At 38.4% G+C, this 24,503-nt stretch overlaps 1 protein-coding gene across 3 annotated transcripts in view; it reads left to right on the forward strand.

Moving 5' to 3' along the window:
- Nucleotides 1–24,125, forward strand: part of LOC140727281 (sorting nexin-9-like) — a 68,925-nt gene extending 44,800 nt beyond the window's left edge. For all 3 annotated transcript variants that reach the window (XM_073044540.1, XM_073044541.1, XM_073044539.1), the window contains 8 exons: nucleotides 501–601; nucleotides 1,176–1,276; nucleotides 5,131–5,208; nucleotides 8,835–8,911; nucleotides 9,055–9,144; nucleotides 17,535–17,649; nucleotides 19,493–19,584; nucleotides 21,180–24,125. In XM_073044540.1, coding sequence (XP_072900641.1) covers nucleotides 501–601; nucleotides 1,176–1,276; nucleotides 5,131–5,208; nucleotides 8,835–8,911; nucleotides 9,055–9,144; nucleotides 17,535–17,649; nucleotides 19,493–19,584; nucleotides 21,180–21,224 — 699 coding nt within the window. In that variant the 3' untranslated portion in view covers nucleotides 21,225–24,125. The remainder of the gene's footprint in view (nucleotides 1–500; nucleotides 602–1,175; nucleotides 1,277–5,130; nucleotides 5,209–8,834; nucleotides 8,912–9,054; nucleotides 9,145–17,534; nucleotides 17,650–19,492; nucleotides 19,585–21,179) is intronic.
- The last annotated feature ends 378 nt before the right edge of the window (nucleotides 24,126–24,503 follow it).

Below are 24,503 nucleotides of genomic sequence, written 5' to 3' on the forward strand. Positions count from 1 at the left end.
CCAATAATACATTAAGGATTTGGTACCATGGAAGTGGGGGCATGATGTTTAGAATCTTCATACTCAATCCGAACTATCATACTTCAGAATTTAAAGCAACGAATGCTATGTTACGAGCCAAAATGGAGAGAAACTGGAATGAAGGACCAAATTTAATCCATTATAATCCAAACTTCCAGAACCTAAATTTAACTCTGTGTCTGTGTGAACTAGAAATCCATTTTGCATCTGTCCTGTGCTCTCTGTCACACTGCGGCATTTGATTATGACATTGGATGCCAACAATAAGAAATTATTCTACTGCTTTGATAAGCATGATAATTCATCAAGAAGGTATTGAATTAATAAAAAAACAATCAACAGCATTGGATATGATACAGTGCATAGGTGCCATCGTATCCTCTAAACCTTGAGGACACTGATCATTCATCTGTGTAGGTTCTGAGTTATTCCTGTACATATTTCATGAATGTTTAAGATTGTAGCATTGTTCCCTCCAGGAATGGAAAATTGGTAAAAGAATTGCAGAGAAAGATGAAGCAGTTGGAGGAATGATATTCTCTGAAATCATGCCGTCATCAGAATTTAAGCTGCTGGATGGGTAGGTTTATTCCGTTTACATCTAGAAAATATTTGGAATCTGATTGAAGAGGAGAGTGGACCATAAGCCCTCCCCTTCCTCCTTCTTTGCGCTTATCCCACTGGTTCCCATCGGGCTGTCTCTTTAGCCTCTGCCCCCTCTCAATCTGTCCATCACCTTCCTCCTACTGGTTCCCCTCCTTAACCCCTTCCTTCTATTCCATGGTATACTGTTCTCTCCAATCAGATTCCATCTTTTTCAGCCCTTTGTCACTTCCACCTATCACCTCTAAACTTCTTACGTCAGTCCCACTCTCCTCTTTCCCACCGGCCTATCACCTCCTTCACCTGCATCATCTGCTCTCTTTAGCTCCCCCCACCTTTATATACTGACTCTCTCCACTTCGTCTTACCAATCCTGATGAAGAATCTCAACCTGAAACGCCAACTGGCTATTTCCCTCCATAGATGCTGCCTGACCTGCAATGTTCCTCAACTTTTTGTGTGTGGCTTACAATTTTATATATTGTACAATGTTAACATGATTGGCCAGCTATATAGTTGTTAATAGATTTTTTCTCTCTTTTAATTTAAAGAGAAGATGCAGAAAAATATTTGACCTTTGCCAAGAGTATGGGAGAAAGTGTCAGAAATCTCGTAGCAGTAACAGAAGAGCACCTGGCTCGGTGTCCTGGAAGTATGTATATTAATGCATGGCAAAAGTAAAAGACATATCTTTAGTTTGAAGTTTCAAGTACATTTGTTATCAAAGTGTGTATACATTAGCAGAACTACCTTGAGATTGATTCTCTTGCAAGCATTTATGGGAAAATATACAATAATTCTATGAAAAACAATACATAAAAACTGAAAAATAACCAATATGCAAAAGAAGAGAGACTGCGAAAATAAACAAATAATACCAACAATGACATGTAAAGGGTCCTTGAAAATGAGTCTGTGGGTCATAGAATCATTTCAGAGTAATGGTGATTGAAGTTATCCACACTGGTTCAGGAACCTAATGTAATGACTGTTACTAAACCTGATGTAGTGGGATCTAAGGCATGGCCTGGATAGTCAGAATCTTTGATGATGGGTGCTGCTTTCTTGTGGTTGCACTCCATGTAAATGGGTCAATAACTGGGATATATCCGGTTTCAGATTCATTTATTTATCACATGTACATTGGAGCATAGAATGAGTTGCAATGTTTGTGTTAATAACCAACACAACCTGGGTGCAGCACACAAGTATCGCCAAGATGCCACATAGCATGCCCATAATGGTCAACAGAACAACAGACTAACAACACAACAACAAAACAAGCACCTTTCCGCTCACTCTCGCACCGAGAAGGATTTAAACCCTAGGAAAGATCGCGTCCTTTCCTCCTGCGGCCTTGCAAACTCCCAGACATCAGGCTCCTGAGTTCCCCAGTGAATTCGCAGACGTGCAGACCCAGGGTGTTGGCCATTGGGCCTTGCTTTCCAGACTTGCTGACTCAAATTTAGACTTCAGTCTTCGACTTCTGGGCTTTGATCTTCGGTACTCTCCCCAGGATTCACCGATGACAGAACCGTGAACTCCAGGGTTGCCGTCTTGCCAGCCTAGGGGGTCTCCAGCCCTCACGCCTCCTGCCTGTGCAGATCTCTGATCCAGGGATCCGCTAACGTTGGGGGGGGACCCCTCCCCTCATCCTTGCTGGTCTTCGTTCACAGTGATGTGACCCGTTATCCATCCCCAGTGATCACTGGCCAGCCACAGAGCTTATTTTCCTCAATTACTCCAAGTGGCCATGACTTCTCACCTACAAGTTCCTCTTGAGCTCTCTACTAGATTTATAAAGTTAGGAATTCCCCCACACCAATACATGGCCTCTATGTCCCCACAAATAAGCTACCATAATTTTAAAGACCTTGATTACTTGATAGAACCAAGTAAATAGTGTCCTTCCCAATTTCCACTCTGATTGGTGTCTTTCTCCAATTGGTAGCGTTTTCTTAATTACTTCCAGTCAGCCTTAACATATTCACCACAAATATGGTGCATTTCTTAAATATAGTCGACCTATTGTTCAACATAAAATCATTTAGTACTTGGATGGATATAAAATATATTGGAACTTGCAATCAATAGCATTCGATTACGGTACACTGAGGGGTCACTTTATTCTGTATACTTAAACACTTGGTCGTTTGTGCAAGTATCTAATCAGCCAATCGTGTGCAGCAACTCAACACATGAAAACATACAGACATGGTCAAGAGGTCCCGTTGCTGTTCAGAATGGGGAAGAAATGTGATTTAAGTGACTTTGACCATGGAATGATTGTTGCTGCCAGATGGGGTGGTTTGAGTATCACAGAAGCTGCTGATATCCTGGCATTTTAATGCACAGCAGTCTCTAGAGTTTACAGAGAAAGGTTTGCAAAATAAAAAAGGAACATTCAGTAAACAGTAGTTACGTGGCTGAAAATGCCGTGACAGAGGTCAGAGAAGAATGGCTAGGCAGGTTCAAGCTGACAGAAAGGCGAGAGTAACTCAGATAACTGCACATTACAACAGTGGTGTACAGAAGAGCATCTCTGAACGTACAACACATTGAGCCTTGAAGTGTATGGTCTACAACAGCAGAAGACCACAAATATACATTCAGTGGCCATTTTGTTAGATACAGGAGGTACCTAATAAAGTGGCCACTGATTGTAGAATCCTATAAGAAATGCTTTTCGAATGTACTAGAATGTGCAAGAATTACCATAAAGGTGTCAAGTATTTGTTAATTGTTTGAACTTTATAGGAAATGGGTAGAACTATGTTCTGATCATAATTAATACAAAATCAATTTATGTATGCTTTAATTTGTCCCATAGGTATTATCAATAACAGTTCAGAAATGGTACTACTTGGATAGAATCACTATCCATAAAAACAGTATGTCTAATTCTAAAATTTCCATAATTAATACTATAGATATTAGCAATAGCAATCATACCGTAGAGAATGTTTGCGAAGGAGCATAATGGCATCAATGTCTAGCTTATTACTTGTTTATATTGGGGGGAAAGGAAGGCACACAAATTTCTTTCAAGCACATTGTCTGAATGTGAACCCTTTATAACCAAAGAAGGTCACACAACCTCCCTTGGAAGATCTTGATTTAACATCTCTTACTAGAACTGTGCTAAATTTTCAGCTGAGCATTTCATTTAAAATTTTCAGCACATATTCTGCATTCCCATATTTCACAGCCAAAAAATCACCCTGCCATAAGACCATAAGGTAGAGAAGCTGAACTAAGCCATTCAGCCCATTGAGTCGACACCACTATTCCATCATGGCTGATGTATTATCCCTCTCAAGCTTCCTTCCAATAACCTTTAACACCCTTACTAATCAAGAACCCGTCAACCTCTACTTTAAATATACCCAATGACTTAGCCTCCTCAGCCATCTGTGTCAATGAATTCCACAGGTTTACCAGCCTCTGGCTGTGAAATTCCTCCTCATCTCTGTTCTAAATGGATGTTCTTGTATTCTACGACTGTGTCCTCTGGTCCTAGACTCCCCTACTATAGGAAACAACCTCTCCCACATCCACTCTGCCTTGGCTTTTGAGTATTCAGTAGCTGCCCCTTGACAGTTAATTACCAGAACTCCTTCTTCATCTCTACCTCTATCAGAGGCTTGCTTCCAGCTATATTTTGTGAAAGAAAGTTCCTTCCAGTAAACTGGCAAACTAAATACTGATGCTTATTGAAAGCAGGTGGATCACTGCTATTCAAGTAAGAGCCATCAATAAAGATCCTCTTGCTGGTTCCATTAGACAAGCAACAAAACAACAATAACCTTTTGGCTGAGGCTTCTAAATCACATATTTCTGATTGGTGCCTCAGTGGTTAAATTATAGTTCAAGTGACCACTGGCTACTTGTGTGGTAAATTATAAACACTTGGTACCCTTGCCATTCTAGTTTGGGCTTTCCAGGGTGTGAGTGAACTGAAAACTCTTTGCATAGTGGAAATGGACAGTCACACACAGCATAATCTGATGCTTAGTGGGATTGATACACTTTAGCTGGAATTTTCCTGACAGAATAAAGAATACTATGAGAGAGAGAAACTAAGGTAAATGTTTCCAGACGAAGACCGTGGAAATTAATAATGGGAAATAAAGAAATGGCAGAGACCTTGAACAAATATTTTCTCTGCTTTTACAGTAGAAGTCACCAAAACTATCTCAATAATATGAGAAAATATGGGGACAACATATAAGGTGGAAGATAAATCAATCAGTATCACTAGGAAATAGTGTACGGCAAACTGAATGTATTAGTCAGCCTGTAGACCTCTGGACTTGAAGTCATACAGCATCCTCAGGCCACTGAGTGCATTCACAACTAAAGGGTAGATACAGCTGTGAATATTTGGATTAATCCATTACACTAAAATATTAGGAAAACTGTATCAATGACAATATCCTTTGGGTTGCTTCATGTTGTGTTAAAATAAATTTTACAATGTCTTTTTTGAAAAATCTGTTCTTTCAGCATTGAAGTCTGAATATACCAAAATAGGAAAAGCTTTCTTGGATTTGGCAGCGTCATTTGGCAAAAACTCCTTTCATGGTAAAGTAAACATCGACATATTTAATTTCAAATAAGGACCTTTGTAGTAGCTTAAACCGATACATCAAGCACGAGGAAGTCTGCAGATGTTGGAAATCCAAAGCATCACAAACAAAATGTTGGAGGAACTCAGCAAGCCAGGCAACATCTAGGGAAATGAATAAATAGTAGAGGTTTAAGGCCAACCCTTCTTCAGGACTGATAAAGAAGGTGGAAGTCGCCAGAATAAAACAGGTGGGAGGAGGGGACCTTTCTCCCATGGTCTCTCTCCTATCAAATTCCTTCTTCTCCACCGCTTGACCTTTTCCGCCCATCTGGCTTCACCTATCCCCTTCCAGCTAGCCTCTTTGCCCCTCGCCCCTGAAGGAGGCTGTTGGGCTGAAATGTCAACTGATTATTTGTTTCCATAGATGTTGAGTTCCTCCAGCATTTTGTGTGAGATACATCAAGCATCATAAATAGCATGTAATCCATATGCCTTAGGGTGAACCTTGGATGCTTTTGGCTTTGAATTTGTTTTTACTACCTGCTGGACTTTCAAATATATTAAATTTTTCTCCTTTTCTTACAACATACGAGCTGTGGTCATGAGATGAAGTAACCACATCCTAATTTCTGTGTTTAAATATGTCAAAGGCTAATTATTTATTTCAGTTGGGAATTCTTCAATGCATTACAACTTGTATTGAGGTGGAGCAATATTATGCTCATTGCAAGCAGTTCTCAACAGGAACTACTGCTTCAATTTGTGGGGCCACTTTGGAACTGCTTTGCCCTTGGGATCGGTACACAGACCTTGAGTCCTTAAAAATGTTAATGTCTGGGGCTCTTCTGGAAAACAGAGTTGCCCCCAGAACAATATATTTAGGATAGAATATCAGCGGAGTGTTGTCAGTTATGCATTGCCAACCAGTTGAGATCATTGCACTCCTGTTACAGCAACAATGAAGACCACACTACACTTCCCCGGAAGAGCCTCTGCCCATATGACCAGAGATGAAAATTCACTTGTGTATCATGTGAAATGTTCTGAGTTTCTAGGGAAAGACTTTTTCTCACACCTTTCAATAGTTCTTGCTTCATTTCTTTCCCATTAGTCGACAGATTTGATTCATCTTTCTAAGGTTGTTTCAGTTGCTTTCACTTTAACCCTTGGTTATACGTCATCACAGTTTACTGTTAGCATTCTATCTCACCCTGCCTAGATTGCCAAAGCATATCTTTTCATGTGTTAGTACACATCCTCGATGTAAAGAACAGTGTGGATTCAAATTCGCTAATTAAATTGTCTGTAAACATCCTACAACATACTACCTATATGTAAATATTTCTGTGCATTAAGCTATAATCATTGGCTAATCTTGCCATTCCAGTTAGGGTGCTTCAAGATATCAGCGACTTGCAAACTGCATACTGGAAACAGATTGGTAAAAGTGGGATAATTTGATGTTAATTAGGATCGATAGACTTTAGTTGGAATATTCATGATAAAATAAAGAATGAATACTATGAGAGAGGGAAAAAAAACCTAAGGTAAATGTTGTTTCTAGAGGAAGAGAATGGAAGTTAACAAAGAGAAATTTTAAAATGGCAAAAACTTTGAACAATTATTTTGTATTTGTTTCCACATTAAAAAACATTAACATTATCTCAATAATATTGGGAAGTATGGAAACTAACAGAAGTTGGAACATAAATCAATCACGATCTCCAGGGAACTGTGCACATTTGATGCAGAGTTACGACTGTGCAACCTGAGCAACATTGATGGCATTTGTCAGCCTGTAGTCCTCTGGATTTGAAGTTATTCAGCATCTTCAGGCCACTGACCTTGCATTCACGATTAAACATATTAATTCTTCAGAGGCTTCGTATGTGGCTGTCCAATCAATGTTCAAAGTATATTTATTATCAATGTATGCATGTAATATGCAACTCTGAGATGCATCTTCTCCAGACAGCCATGTAACAAAGAAATCCATGGAGTTCATTCAAAAAAGTACATCAACATCCCCCTCTCCATGCACAAAAAATACATTGCGCAAACGCAATAAGAACGTAACCCCCCATCCCAACGATTTGTTTTTTGCATGTGCAGGAGGGGGTTGACGTGTACTGCACGAAGTTACTGCCCTTGGCTCATTAATAAGAGCAGAACAAATCAGACCTGACAATTCAAATCTGAATTTTTTCTCACCTTGTTAACTTTTACTGTCAAACATCACTGGCTCTGAAACCTAACTTTTACATATCTTTAAAATTCTCTGCCCCAGGGAGCTCTGTAGGCTGATTCATTGAATATATTCAAAAGCAAGGAAGACAGATTGTTAATCTACAAGGGAGTCACATTTGCAGAGCAGAAGGAGCTGTGTGTTTGAAAAAGAATATCATTAGTTAAGTAGCAAACTCAGGTTGGAGGAACAACACCTTAAATACCTCCTGGGTAGCCTCCAACCTGATGGCATGAACATTGACTTCTCTAACTTCCGTTAATGCCCCTCCTCCCCTTCTTACCCCATCCCTGACATATTTAGTTGTTTACCTGTTCTCCATCTCCCTCTGGTGCTCCCCCCCCCCTTTCTTTCTCCTGAGGCCTCCCGTCCCATGATCCTTTCCCTTCTCCAGCTCTGTATCACTTTTGCCAATCACCTTTCCAGCTCTTAGCTTCATCCCACCCCCTCTGGTCTTCTCCTATCATTTCGCATTTCCCCCTCCCCCCACTACTTTCAAATCTCTTACTATCTTTCCTTTCAGTTAGTCCTGACGAAGGGTCTCGGCCCGAAACGTCGACATCGCTTCTCCCTATAGATGCTGCCTAGCCTGCTGTGTTCTACCAGCATTTTGTGTGTGTTGTCATTAGTTAAGTGTTACTATAGCTATTCTGTTGTAAAATTCCCAATGGAAGCTAGATCTGTTTTAGTCCTAGAACAAATTAAATGAGATCTATCTTGGTCATGACCTGCGTTGGTCCAATAATATTGCAACAGTGGTGCAAGATCTTGGTGTTACAGGTTTATGAACAGCTGGCATGTGATGTTGCACAGCGGTAATGGTAATTGATATAGTCACTCTGTTTTTCCACTACTCAGTTAGTTGATTGCAGTTTGAATACAGGTTGCAAACATGCTGGGATTTGGGCATTTCTAGAAGAGCAATTTAAAATTACAAATATGATTTTCTCCGTTGGACTTATTTCATGTGCCTGCTGCTGATGAAAGTCCTAATAACAGATACAGTGCAGACCAAATCCAAAGATAAAAGAGAATTGATATAGAAGCGCGTGATGCTATTTTGCATTGACATCACAGCAAATGGAATTCTGGCAGGCAGTCAAATAGAGCTTATGAAATATTAAGTAGGTGATATCAAATTCAAACATCCCTTTTAATTAATTGTACATATTTACACACTGCAAATACAGCAATTACATTTCCGTGCATGACTACATTATAGCTGTCCTATAAGCTGGAGATGGAAATTGTAGCCAAGAAAATGAGACCTTGCATGCTTAGAATAAATGCGATAGCAAGTGGATATTAAATGAATGTAGCATTAAAGTATTGTTGAATGCTGCAGTGCGAATGCTAAATGTAACAGAGTGTAAATATTTTATCATTTTTCAAAAGGGAAAGGCTCAATTGAAAATGCTTTATCATTTGTTGGAAAAACATACACTGACATTGGGAATCTTCATTTCGAACAGGTACATTATTCTAACAATCTAATTATTTTTAAATGATTTATTCATAATTTATATTAAACTTTGCTTTTTGTAGAATTAATGGCCTTTGAACTATTTAATGGCACCACTAGAAGTACCTGGTATATTTCTGATTTGTCTTGCAGCCAAAAAAGGATTTTCACAGCCTGATCGAGATTAATAAAGAGTACAAAGGGATGCTGACTTGTTTCCCTGATATTCTAAACGTCCTTAAGGTCAGTTCATGACTGTTTTGAAATATAGCACTTGTACGGTAATTATAATATATGAAAATATAATTGCAGCTCAGTTTCTAGCAGGGATCACTGGACAACCATCTGCCAGAAATTGTGATATAGCAAAATCTATGTGAGTAAATAGTTGCCCCAGTGAATCTATTTCTCTTGAAAGCTAAGAGAACTAAATTCTGTGTTGTCATCCATCTTACTCAAGTTTGCCATCAACAATTGGCTTGAGGGCATTGTAAAGAGCACATTCAGATCTTCTGCAGTAAGCATTTTGAAAAGTGACAGTCTTTGCTAGATAATAAGAGATTTAGTGTAACTCACATGAAATGTGATGAACTAGCCAATGAAATATAGTGGGAGACTATCAAAATGTAGAAACATAGCTTTGTGCAACTCAATGTGCATTCTCAAAATCAACTCATACAACAAGAACAGCTTAGGAAAATATGCAGTCCTAAATCCAGATACAATCTTTGGTGACCATGACCAGAAGGTAAAAAGTGTTATTTATAGACACAAGAGATTCTGTGGATGCTGAAAATCCAAAGCAACACATAAAATGCCGGAGGAACTCAGCAGGTCAGGTAGCATCGATCGAGAGGAAAAAAGAGTTGGCGCTTCAGACTGAGACCCTTCATCAGGACCTGGGAAAGGATCTCGGCCCAAAATGTGACTGTTTATTACCTTTCATAGATGCTGCCTGGCCTGCTGAGTTGGTCCAGCATTTTGTTATTGCTCTGTTGATTCATAATGTGCTCTTCTCCTGCTGCTCAGTTACTTGTCCCAAAATCTAATCAAGTTTGATTAAATCTAATCTAATCTTTTTGTTTGGGCTATAAATAAATAAATGTTGATAAATTTTTCAATAAAACAATGAGGCCTCATTTAATTTAAATAAATGTGATCACACAGGATGAATGGGGCTTATAAAGAAATTTTGGATATCCAATTTTAAAAAGAATGTTAGTTTAAGAAATTTAAGGTAGACAGATTTCTCAACCTTCACTTAGAGGAACAGGAAGAAGAATGTAGCAGACTGTGTTTGAAGCAGGATTTCAATAGAGGGCCATCTTACTCTATTTTTCTTTATGTAAGATTCTCTTGTTTATTCAGTTTTTTTGGGATTTGAGCATCAGTTTCAAGGACAGAATTTATCTCCCACACCTACAGCAAGCAGCCTTGAGAAAGTGATGATTGATGAATGAGTTACCATCTTCACCTATAGTGATCATTCCTGTGAAGGAGCTCCCACATTGACATCTTCAAGGAGCAATGCTTCAAAAAGGCAGCATCCATCATTAAGGAATCCCATCACCCAGGACATGCCCTGTTCTCACTGCTACCATCAGGAAGGAGGTAAAGAAACCTGATGGCAGACACTCAGCGACTCAAGAATAACTTCTTCCACTTTGCCATCGGATTTCTGAATGGACATTAAAACCATGAACATTACTTCACTACCTTTTCTTTATTTTTGTTCTTGGTTTACTTATTTATTTTGTGTATTATATATATATATATATATATATATATACATACACACACACATTACTGCAATTCACATTTTTTCCTCTATTGTTATTACCGTGGAGAGCATTCTGACAGGCTGCATTGCTGTCTGGTACGGGGAGGGGGCAGGGTGCTACTGCGCAGGACCGAAAGAAGCTGCAGAAAGTCGATAAATTAGACAGCTTCATTTGGGGTACTAGCCTCTGTAGTACCCAAAACATCTTCTAGGAGCGATGCCACAGGAAGGTGACACCTGTTATTAAGGACCCCCATCACACAGAGCATATCCTCTTCTCACTGTTACCAGCAGGAAGGAGGTACAGAAGCCTGAAGGCACACACTCAGCGATTCAGGAACAGTTTCTTCCTGCTGCCGTACAATTCCTAAATGGACATTGAACTCATGAAGACTACCTCACTTTTAAAAAATTATTTATATTTTTGCATTATTTTAAATCTATTCAATATACACATATATCTATACTGTAATTTATTTATTTATTCATTCCTTTCTATGTTATAATGCATTGCTTTGTACTGCTGCTGCTAAGTTAATAAATTTCACAACACAAGCTGATGATAATAAACCTGACAGAGGGCTATGGGTAACCCTGGGTAATTTCTAAGGTAAGGACATGTTCAGCACAGCCTTGTGGGCTGAAGGGCCTGTATTGTGCTGTAGGTTTTCTATATTTCTATGTTTCTGATTCTAATTCTTCTGCCACAAAGACAACAGATTTCACAACATATGCCAGTGATAATGAAGATATGTACATATTTTCTAATATTTGACCTAATTTTAATATAAACTAATCCCATATGCCTGCACTAGGACTGTATCCTACTATGCCTTACCGACTTAAATGCTTGTCTAAGTGTCTCTTAAGCATAGTGATTGCACCCGACTCTACCATCTCTTCTGGCAAAACATGCACTCTCTGTGCAGAAAAGCTGAGAACAGTTATTGCCTGGCACTTAACTTTTCAGCCCACAAGTTACTTGCCACTTATCAACCCATGACTGGGATTTACCTGAGTTTTGCTATGTGCACATATGAGCTGCCTCATTTTAAGAGGCGCTGTGAATGGAACAAATAGCTACACTTCTGGTCTTATGATAGCAGCAAGTCCAATGATAAGCCACTGAAGATGATTGGTTGTATTGCTCCAAAGCGGATAGGCCAGGCAGGACTGGGATGATTGATTGCCAACATATCAAAGTCTTCCTCTGTGTGGTCTATGACCGCTGGAGTGTTCCCCCTTCCTGCCACTTATTAGTTTCACCCAGGTACCATGATATTATGTTCAGTCAATTGTTGCTGTGATGCCCAGACAGCCATTCTCACCTCGCATCTGGAATTTGGTCAATGTTAGAGTCATTGAATACAACACAGAAACTGACTCTTTGGCCCTCCTAATCCATGCTGAACTATTATTTGGCCTAGTCTCATCGATCTGCACCTGGACCATAGCCCTCTATATCCCTCCTGTCCATGTATGTATCCACACTTGTCTTGAAAGTTCAAATTGAACCCTCATTCATCACTTCTGCTGACAGTTCATTCCAAACTCTCACCATACTTTATGCCAAAAACTCTCTTTACAACCCTATCTACCTGTGATGCCACTGTCAAGGAATTATGGCTCTGAATTTCCAGTTCCTTTCGTTCTACCACATTGTCAGTGCCCTACTGATCAAAGTGCCAGTCCTATCCTGGTTTGTCATCGCAAAGTGCACACCTCACACATGTCTGCATTAAATTCTGTTACTTTTTAGCCCATGTTTCCAGCTGGTCCAGATCTCACAGTAAGCTTCGATGGCTTTGCTCACTGTCCACTATGCCCTCAGACTTGCAGTTAACCTCAAATTTCTTGATGCAGTTTACCACATCATCATCCGGATCATTGATATAGATGATAAACAACGATGGACCCAGCACCAATTACAAGCCTCCAGTTAGAGAAGCAACCAGCTACTACCACTTTCTGGCTTCTCCCGCGAAGCCAATGTTAAATCCAATTTACTACCTCATTCTGAATACCAAGAGACTGAACCTTCTTGACCATCCTCCCGTGTGGGACTGTTTTGATGAAGTCTAGGAATGAGTGGTCCTAGAAAACCCTAGACTGGTCACCTGGCAGCAGATGGGTAGTGACTGTGCAGCTTGGCAGTACTGTTGATTACAGTCCCTCACCTTATTGATGGGTGTGAATCGACTAGGTGATAATTAACCGGATTCAATTTGCTCTGCTTTTTTTGTGAACAAGAGAATCTTCCACATTTTTGGGTAGGCATCAGAGCTTTATTTGTATTGAATAGCTTGCCGCTCAGCTCAGTTAGATCAAGGATGCAAGTCTTCCATACTGTGGCTGGGAGTGATCTGCTCCCATAACCGTGGCTGTATCCAGTGCTCTCAGTCCTTTCTTGATATCAAGAGGAGTGAATTGAATTCACTAACACTGCTTCTCTGACACTGGGGTCTTCTGGAGAAAGCCAAGATGGATTATCCACTTAGCACCTCAGGCAGAGCATGAAAATGCTTTGGCTCTGTCTTTGCCACTTACATGCTGGGCCCTGCCATCGCTGAGGATGGGAATGTTCTCAGAGGCCTTTCCTCCTGTTAGCTGCATCTTTGAAGTGAAAGGGTTGAAGATAAGAATTACATTATTCTTTCCTCTTTTTAAAAATTTTTAATGAGTTTTTACAATGCAACAAAACAAAAAAAGAGGTTTATACAGTGCAAAACAAACACATCAAAGTACACTTCATAACAATTAAGCAAAGCACCCATAGTAGAATCATGTAAAGTTAGTTACCAGCCCACCCTCCCACTACCCAACTCCAAGCCAACCTTACGATATATAAAAAAAGTTAATCAGAACTGTATCACCACAGAGCTGTATTTATAAAAAGAAGGTATATTGCCTACTACCTAAACTATAATATGTTTACACATAAAAAAAACCCATAGATCTTAACTGTAAGAAGCTGGAAGTAAGGTATTTAAACGCAAAAGAAAAAAAAGGGAGAGATGCACCCTTAATCTAAAGAGAATTACATTATGAATCAGGTCCTGATTTGAATGGAACAGGTAAAATACAGAAAACTCCAGAAAATGATTTTGAAAAAGAAAATTGAAATTTATTTTCAAACTTAGTTTTACTTTGCATTAACAACCAGTTAAACTGATTTGATAGCTTATTTTAATAACTTTACTTCTGGAAGAGAACCACTTTTACTCCAGTTTAAGTTGTGAGATATTCTTTATAAATACATGAATGAATTTGTTAGTGTAAGCCTATTAGTAGCATGAGAAGCTTACTACATTTTTTGCTGATCTTTACTTGTACTTTAAGTTCTGTAGAATAAGTAAGTAGAGCAAATAAGTTATTTGCATCAGCTCACCAAAGATATTTTAAAAGGACTGCATTACACAGGTCCATCTTGCATAACATTATTCATATTACTTTCATGGAAGTTAACTAAGTATATTAATTCATAAATGAGCAACAATGAGTTAAAACTTGAAAGTATTGTGAAGGTAACACCTTCAGCACAAAAATTATAAAAGGAAAACATACACAATACATCAATATCTTGCTTTACACAACTTTTTACATATGCCTCATTACTACATTGCATCATAACACGTTTAGACCACACTAATAAGGTTTTGCCATAAATAAAAAATAGCACTATATTTACACAGACAATTGCTGATCTGATTTTTATTGTGGACACTTCTAAAGGAATCATAAATGTAGTAGCCTTGAACACTGAGATAATGTGAGCTGTTAAATAAAGGCACACCGTTGAAAAAATTCCCTTTTCTTCAGAGTGCCACAACAAGAACAGCAAAATCAAAGAGAATGTTAGTTTCACGCCGTACATGGATTTTGGAGTGACAGTAATAAGCCCTCGTTGCCTAATTCGGTATCTGGTGTGATGATGATCCATCCAGTACAACAAAGAAACCAAACAAATGGATACTGTTAAGGCTAGCTTAAAGTGAAAGTCAGTCTGCCAAGTTGGAGGAGGTTTAAAATAATACTGGCCAGGTTGCAATAGCATTCCCATCTCAAGAACACTGATAACTTGGACAAGAGCCTCTGTAGTGAAGGCAGAAGCAAGGCTGAAAATGCACACTTCTGTGATATGTGACAGATGACGACACTGGTCCTTACTGGTGCCATTCTCCAGGAAGAGCATAATGCTGCTCATTGTTGTGCATAGTACGCCACAGAAAAGACAGAGGATTGTCCATTCAAAGTCAGCTGAAGCTTTCAGGATGATGAGAACAAAACAGGCTAAGCTCAGCAGTAGCTCCATGCAGCGCAGAATGAGGATCTTCTTCCCATCGGGATCCATTCGTGAAGCCGAGTGGTTAAAAACGAGGCAGGCTTTAAAAATGAAACAAGGCAGTTTAAAGCTTATTCAGATATGCTTCTCTCTAATGCTCACAGAATCCAAAGCGAAATACTCCTGCCCCCTCACAAGAGGAATTCTCCCTCCTACCACTGATGCAAACTCTTCATAGACTGAATAAGTACAAGCCAGGCACCAAGTGATGCTGCTTTTTATTGGCTTGTTTAATAATGCTCTTTCACAGTATGAAAAATGGGATAATTGTGCTAACAATCACTTTCATACCAGCTCAATGGGATTCACCCTTTAGTAACAAATAAACCACCCTCCCAAACCCCCAAACCTACATAACTATAAGTTAGTGCATTATCATTTTGATTAAAAAATGCATTGTTTGCTTTGACATGTAAGATTTTTAGATAACACTTTGTTTGCTTTTCTCATATTTTAGAATTTCATTTTAGTAAGTATGGCTGTATGTTTTTGTTGACATACTGATTAAGGTGACCTTCAATACTGCATTGTTTAAAATGTCTGCAGCTAACAGCTTTGAACATGACCAAAGGACATTTCTAAGGGGGACAAGTAGTTAGGTTCTAGTTGCTTCTCTCATGGGATACACTTACATCAAAATGGCATTTGTTGATCAATTGCTCTTTGATGACTGAAATGGAAATCAAATGAGAGGTGAACATGATGTAGTTGGGAGATAGTAGAAGCTGGAAAGAAGTGGCACTGGGGGTGCAGCAGCAGAGAAAATTGTGCTGCATGATAGCTTTAGATGCCAGCCTCTCAGTCCCAGATTCAGGTAAATATTTAAAATTTCCCCTGTTGATTATATCCTTACATGTCATCCTTACAAGTATATGAAGTCAGATTGCAGGAAGATTTGTTTTTTCTAGTATGGCTGCTGCTGATACTGGCTTATGTTTTGGGCACTGGGCAAGCATTTAGTCCATTACACTCAATCGTTTCTAGGCCTATCACTTAGTTTGGATGTTCATTGTTTTCTTTGGGGTCTTTACCGATCTGATGCTGCTTTAGCTCTTACGTGCACTTCAACAGCCGCTGTGCATACAGATTTCTAGGGCACTGTGTTATATTAAGTCAAAACTTGAATGTCTTCAATTTGCTTTGGATTATCAGTTTAATTTCTCTGTCAGCTTGAAAGAAGGAAACAGATCTTGTATTTATTTGCCAACATTCATGACCTCAATTTGTCCAGAAGCATTTAGCAGCCAATGCCTTTTGAAATGAAGGCATAGAATCATAGAACCCTGGAGCACAGAAACAAGACCTTTGGCCCATCTAGACCATGCCAAACCGTTAATCTGCCTAGTCCCATCAACCTGCATCCGGACCATAACTCTCCATATCTATGCAAATTTCTCCTAAATGATGAAATTGAACTGGTATCCAGCATTTGTACTGGCAGCTCATTTCACACTCTCACCATTGCCTGAGTGAAGAGGTTCCCTCTCATGTTCCCCTCAAACATTTCACCTTTCACTGTTAATGCATGACCTCTAGTTGTAGTCTTGCCAACCTCAGTGGAAAGTGCCTGCTTGCATTTACTCTATCTATACTCCTCATAATTTTGTATACCTCTATCAAATCTCCCCTTATATTTCTATGTTCTAGAGAATAAAGTCCTATTCAACCTTTCGCTATAATTCAGGTCTTCCAAGTCCTGGCAACATCCTTATAAATGTTCCCTTCATGCTTTCAATCTTATTGACATCTTTTCTGTAGGTAGGTGACCAAAACTGGACACAGTACTCCAAATTAGACCTCATCAGCATCTAATACAATTTCAACATAACATCCCAGCTCCTGTACTCAGTACTTTGATTAATGAAGGTCAATTTTTCAAAAGCTTTCTTTATAACCCTCTGTACCTGTGAGGCCACTTTCAAGGAATTATGGATCTGAATTCCCAGATTGTTCTATGGTCACTTTTGTAATAAAGGAAATATGTTGTCAGTGTATTTGCAGTTTTGTGTTTTTTTTTAATGTCAGGTTTTTTTTTCATTTGAAGTGAAATGCAGTCATGAGGTTAATATATTTTGTGGTGCAAAATCTATATTTAGTGCGGGCTTGACTGTCCTGCATGACAATTTTACTATCAGAGGAAGGATAGCCGCAGGTTGTGTCCACCACTCTGACTCTGGTCTGATTCTAATACAGTTTTCATGCATTGAGCACTGCTCCAGTGTGTTAGGTGATCTCCCATTGCAGTGTAAAAGAAGAGACAGCATTACTCAACAAGGGGATGGTGTACCCAGTATTCCAATTTATGTTTCCAAGTCCGAAGTTCCATTGCAGTTATAACAGCATCTGTTGTTCTTTTGCATAATTTCCAATCTGTAAAGTACATAGATTTTTGGTATAGCTGTATAAGATATTTTTAGACAGAAAAGCTTTTAAGACAGCATGCTTGATAGAAATTCTGCTGTGTTTTTCAAACCTTTAACTGAAAAAAAATGCACTTGTTTATCTTTTCAGGGAGCTCTGGAAAAGGCTCATGAATATGAAAAGCTTGCACACACCAACAAAGTCACATTGAAAGAAAAAGAAGCTGTTGTTTTCAGAGCTGGAGTTGTGTCTTCAGCTATTGAAGGTCTGTTTTCTTTCAGATCTAAGCCTTCTGATCCTTTCTACTTAATAGCCAATTCTAGTGTCTTAGCTTGGCAAGAACACACACACACACACACTGGTCCAGGTGGGGGCCATACGGTGTTCTTTTGAGTCATATTTCTGTTTCCCACTATGATAGTGCATAGCCTATTTTATGTTCATCTGAAAGAGAAGATGGGGTTAACATCTCTTCCAAATGCCACCATCTATAAAAGAGCAGCACTCCTGAATAAAGCTCTAGATGGTCAGCCCAGAGTTTTGAGATCACTTTTCATAAATGGGCCTTGTATCCCAGTGTTCTGATTCTCTGAGTTAGGATTATTTTACAAGGGGCACACTGTTTCCATTTTAATGAGGTGCGTAACATGAAAACAATTGACATCAGAGGCAAGGACCAGATGTCTGTGCCATTTAAAATACATCGGGGTTTTGAAGAAAGATAAAAGAATTAAAATTAAATTAAAAGAATCTTTAGGGAGCAGTGTCTCAGAAAGGCAGCGTCCATTATTAAGGACCTCTAGCACCAGGGCATGCCCTTTTCTTACTGTTACCATCAGGCAGGAGATACAGAGTGCTGGAGGCACACACTCAGTGACTCAGGAACAGCTTCTTCCCCTGCGCCATCTGATTCCTAAATGGACTTTGAAGCTTTGGACACTACCTCACTTTTTTTAATACACAGTATTTCTGTTTTTGCACATTTTTAAAAAATCTATTCAATATACGTAATTGATTTACTTGTTTATTTATTACTATATTTTACTTTATTATTATTATTTTTCTCTCTCTGCTAGATTATGTATTGCATTGAACTGCTGCTGCTAAGTTAACAAATGTCAAGCCACATGCCAGTGATAATAAACCTGATTCTGATTCCGCTGAAAAATACACCTTTGAATACAAAGTTAAATACATTTAAAGTATTTAAGTTCAATTGTTGCAGTGTTACCTGGTCAGATTTCCCAGTTTAAGAGCTGAGGAGATCATGAAAAAGAACAGGTCTTCACAAGCCGTTATTTAACTGCAGTAGAAATAAAATCAGGAATTGCTCAAGATATTCAGCAAGACATGCAGCCTCTGTGGAATGAGAAGCTGAGTGAAGTGAAGTGGAAGGCTGGATTTCAGCCTATACTTGGATTGCTGAACCCTCGCTTAGTTAAGTACTTAAAAGGTAGCAAATTCAAATAACTCCTGTCATTGCAGTGAGCGATCCGCTCCAGGTGTTCCTTGACATATTCATATACATTCCTTCTGTTCGCCACTCATTTCTTGGATCCTGCCTAGGGAAGATCTGAGAGTTCTCTATGTTCTTGGACCAAACTGAAATGCTTGGCTAATGGAATTCCCGAGAAATTATGACTGACCCAATAGGTGAAATCTGTATCACCTTCAGTAATATAGGAGAAGTAATGGATGGGCCAAACATATAAAGATAAAATTTTAAAACAGATTATTAATGATCATCATTGCTCACATAGTTCTGATCATTCACACTAGTTATTACAGGAATTTCCCCAAGCAATATACTAATGAAGTTGATGTCTATCACCATTGTAACACAAATAAAACAGAGAAAAGAATAAGTTAAATATAGTGATCAATAGTTTCTTTTATATTAGCCTTACTCTATAAGAATCATTAGTGGCTTTATTTCTTTCAGAAAACTGTTCTATAAGGAAGAAGTGATTGTCTCTACAAGCCATTGCATTGTCTCAGCAGTGAAAACCAACAGACACCCATTCATAAATAAGAAATATTTATTAAATAGCTTCAATTGTGAACCTATATTTCAATAACTGTGCATTTGTTCATTCTTGTGATTGCAGCTGAAATCAATCATTTTAACCATGAACTTACCAGTGACTACAAAATAGCAGTTCAACATTTTCTCTATGAACAGGTTCAGATGTATAATAAGGTAAACATTTCACCATACGTATGGCTATGTGATAATTCTCATGAATTATTGATTATGAATCTTCTTTACCTTTTATATATTCTATCATCAGCAAAAAGATAAGTGTGCAGCAACATGAACTCCTGATACTGGAGTTAATCCCATACAGTGCTGGAAATTGCAAGGTGGTTGATTGTAATATTTTTGCAGCCACAAAAATCTATTGCATTATTTAGTTATAATATGTGAACTAGTATAACAATATGATAAGTATGATTTGCTTGATTGGTTTTCCATTGTGTCTGACATCCATCGTGTAGAAAGCTACGTGGGAGCATTTTTTTTAAGTGGAAAAGTTATTGCACTGGGGCAGTTCCACACTCTTTTGACCTTGGAAGTTGGGTCCTGTGATGTCACAACCGGAGTCTTCCTTGATTGTAGTTGATGACCGTGACTTCTGTGCCCTGTCATGCCCTTTGTTCTCCATGAAGCGTTGCAGAACTGCCTTCCTGGCTGTTGGATCTCTCTGTTGATCTCATCTGCCCAGTCCATTGGAGTTGACTTTAATGAATAGTATATATATCACAGAAAAATTTTCAAGTTTGGCATATTCGAGTTCACACAGATAATAGAGCATGAGTGACATGCTTGAACTCATGCATATATGGACTGTAAGATGGCTACGTTTGTACAGAAATTAGATTGCATAGCACCATGTTTTTGACCTATTAATCATATTGAATTGAAAGATAAATTATAAGGTCACAGAAACAGACCCTTCAACCCATCTCGTCCATGCTAACTGTGTTGCCCAGTGAGCTAGTCCCATCGGCCCATATTAGGCCCATGGAAAAAAATACTAAAAAAAAATGTCAAAGACTTAAATGTGGTTTTCATTCCACAGTATCTGGAGTATGTCCTAAGCTGGCCCTAGGAATCAAGCTTCAGTACTGTAGTCTGTAAAACGCGATTTACTCAGTTGCCTTTCTTTAGTCTGCCCTCACTCCATAATAGCATCAGTGCCCTCCACCCCAAAGTATTGATCACCTGGCTACCTGCAGCCACTCACTGATCACATGATCTGAGCCCTACATTCAACAACTCCCACCATCTATTGATCATCAACCAAACACATTAATTACTAACCAGACATTTTGCTATTGACAGCAGTTTTCTACTTCTGACAGGCAAAGGCAGGCTTCAGCCATTTCTCCATCAATTGCTCTCATCTGCGGCCTGACATGCACCCTGCCCTTTCTTCCCTGTGTCTTTTCTCTCTCTCTGGACCTTGCTTTAGCTCTGGACATATTTGATTACCTTTGCACTCAATGCACCTGTGCAACTGTTAAATGACCAGCCTTTCCTCGTGTAAAATACTTTTCCTAGCATATGAGGCTTTGATGTGGCAGACCGAAAGAGATCGATTATTCAGCTTTTCTCCATATTGCTGCAATTGGTTAATTGGCAGAAAAAGAAATTGAAAGAAAACGAGACAAAAAATAAATGCAAAATCACAGGAGGATCATTTCAAATGCAAAATGTATTCTCTTGTCAAACATGGTAGGAGGTTCACCAGTAACATAAATTTCTGATGCAAAATCTTCTTTCCTTTTCAGATAACAGATAAACTGAGGGAAGCTTATGCACGTTTTGAATTCTAATACTGGGCCATTTAGACTCTGCAGATGTTGCAATTCATATAACGTCCTTGAATGTTGTAACTTGAAATGTCAATATTCTTTACAACTTTCTCGTCATTTTAGTTCTGGTTCCACTTGTATGTTATTTTAATGCTGCATGTAATGATTGTAGTATTAACACTAGCAGCAATTCATTGTTCATTTATCCTTATTTTACCACTGAATTCTGCAGCATGAAAATCATGGATGAAATAAATAAATCTCTGTATTCTTAGGTTCTTAGCTGTAAGTGCGATGCAGCAGCAGCTAGGCCATTGACAAACCAGAAGAAGTGAAAACGCTAACACTTCATTGCATTTGTGAAAATGACTGGAGAAAATAAATGGGAGAAATAGAAATAGAGATGGGTGGGGTGGTCTCGATCTTGGAAATGATATTTCCTCTGCCTCCACAGATGATGCTTGACCCACTGAGCTCCTCTTGTGGTTTGTTTTTTTCCCCTCTAAGTTTCAGTACCTGCGGACTCTTGTGTCTCCTTTTTTTAAAACAGAAATGTACTTGGGTTTAGCTATTTATTTAAATGTGTCTGTAACACAATCTACTTACAATAGTGTGACAATCAGCAATCTCATCATTGTTAATGAGTTCAGTTTTTGAAATTTATGTCTTAGCTGAACTTGAAATTTGCTGAAGAAATGTAGGCTAAGGAGCATAGCAAAATGTCAAAGCATCATGATTTTGCTTTCTAAGTTATGTCTTCAGCATTAAATATCTCTCTATAATGTATTTCTCTCTCCACGAAAGTTGTTTTACTTACTGAGTTTCACTTGTATTTTCTGTTTTTTTCTGGTTTTATATCATATTTCCAGTAACTGTACTTGATTATATTTGTATTGAAATTGGTTCTGTTATATACACAAAGACAGAATCAAAAATATTTGTTTGAAATATTCATCAGGTCAGGCACAGCCAGCAGGGAGAGAAAGTTTACGGACTGCAAACCTGCATCAGAATTGGAACAGGTTAAGAATGAACAAATCATTAATAAAAGATCGATGACTTGGAGTGTTACTCCTCTTTCCCTCTCTGATGGTACCTGACCTGCTGAGATTTTCCAGCATTTGCTGACTTCACATGTTGCAGGCACTCAAAATCATAAAAAGTCTTTATATGCAATTCAGTGAGTTCTAAGTAAGTGAGCTGACTGAATTACAGAGTGACTTCGTTCAACAAATGTTTCAACGCCTTGTTCAATGTCACCATACTCAATTTCTTAACAACTTGGGCAGAGGCCAAAGAGCACATTCGCAAATGTGAAGTATCAGGGAAAGGGAACTTCCAAGAGTGCCAGTGCCAGTTTCCTGTTTTTGAGTCACTTTGCATACAATAATGTACATGAATGATATAGAGTCCGCAATTCCAGCTTTTGTAGGACATCAAATATCACATTTCCTTCTTTTTTTAGGAACTGAGTATTGGGAATCTCTTAATGGAGGGGAAAAGACTGCTAAAAAGATTCTTGTGGATATAACTAAATGGTAATTTTAAGGAAAAAGTGGAGAGTTTGAACTGTTTTTGTTACTACATAAAACTTAATTGTCTTATTGTTCATACTTAACTGTAAATATTTTATAGTATATTAATATATTTAATAACAGATTTGTTTGATGTTTTGAACCTTTCCTACTTAGATTGTTATGCTTTAGTGATCCTAGAAGGATAAGATGGAAAATGTAGCTGTTTTGTGCTTTGCTTTGAGCATTATAAGTAAAGTTTTATATTTTTGCTAATAGTTTTGTAATTGCACATGCTCATCCTTGCCTCATATTATAATTCTCCTATACATTCAGGCTTTTGAATTTGGATATTAGTCTGGAGGGGAGTATTGTGTAGCGGATGCGGATGGGTCCTATTTGCATGGTTGCTGTTATGATATAACAACGAAGTTCCTAAAGGAGTTTCTGAAAATCCTGTGGAATTTATCACAGGGCTCCATTATGCAGGGTTCTGATCGCAGACCAATACAATTAATTGCAGCTTTGAATATTTTAAGTACTCTAAACAAGCTTTATTTCAATATTAATTTCATTGAAACTTGAGTTGTGACCAAAATAAAAACAAATATAGTATATTTCCATTTCACAATGATGTTAAAAAATAGAGATATATAATCAGAGGCAGGATACAGCTTGATTCTGGAGCAAAGCAGCTTCTCTGTATGCAGGTTTCTAGCTATTTGTCTCAGGTTTGGAACTAAGGCTTCTTAATGTTCATTGTAAAAGAGTAATTATATATCAATATATTACCGATAACTCTGTGAGCTCTTGAACAGCAAGTTGTTCTGGAAATTCAAATACAGGTCCACAATCCGTTATCCGAAATTCTGAAATCCGAAAAGCTCCGAAAACCAAAGATTTTTTCGTGGAGTGTGGAGAGTGTTGTAACAAGGCTTGTTTGGCGTGCCAACAGCTGACATCACTCAGGTGTGACGTGGCAGCACTTTGAACAATGTGCATTTATCAGTGAACAAGAGATTATGGCAGTTTACTCAGTTAAAGAGAGATTGCTTAGACATAAACCTATGTTAATGAGACAGATGACACTTGAAGAAGTCTTTAAAAACGCCATCTGTCGTAGTGCTGCTTCATAACTTGAGAATCCTGTTCCTGGCCCATCAGGTACCTGTAGAGTATTTAACTTTGTTTGCCAGACGTAATGCAACTTAACTAGAGGTACCTGTACGTATTTAGCTTAGTTTGAACCTGTATATGTCCTAGAATATTTACGTTCTACATTTATTCCATTAAGTCATTTACCATGTGTTTGATTCGGTTCATTAGAAGCTGTATATTTTTATGTTTTGTTGAATGTTTTTGTTGGAAATAAAATGTACTAGTGTATTTATGGTCTATAATTATCCCACTATTTCATTTATCAGTATATTACTCTATAAATATACATTTATTCATCCTAATGGTTACAATCTCAAAGAAATTTGTCAAATGTGATTTCCTCTTCTCATAATTATGTTGACTCTCTTTGACTATCTTATGATTTTCTAAATGTCCTGCTAGTAAGAAATGCCACATTTCCCCAAATAAAGATGATAGGCTAAATAGCTCATATTTTCCTTCTTTCAGACTCAACCTTCCTCTCCACCCATTCCTCCCCCACCGCCACAAACACACACACTTTCTTGAATAGTGGAATTTATGTGCTGTTACGCCAGGGTTGGAGATATGTCTTTACCAAAGGAGGTAAGGCGCTCCTTAAGATAAATGAAATGCATCCAAATTTGTG

Source organism: Hemitrygon akajei, chromosome 5 (genome assembly GCF_048418815.1).
Source record: "Hemitrygon akajei chromosome 5, sHemAka1.3, whole genome shotgun sequence".
NCBI classification, from domain to species: Eukaryota; Metazoa; Chordata; class Chondrichthyes; order Myliobatiformes; family Dasyatidae; genus Hemitrygon; species Hemitrygon akajei.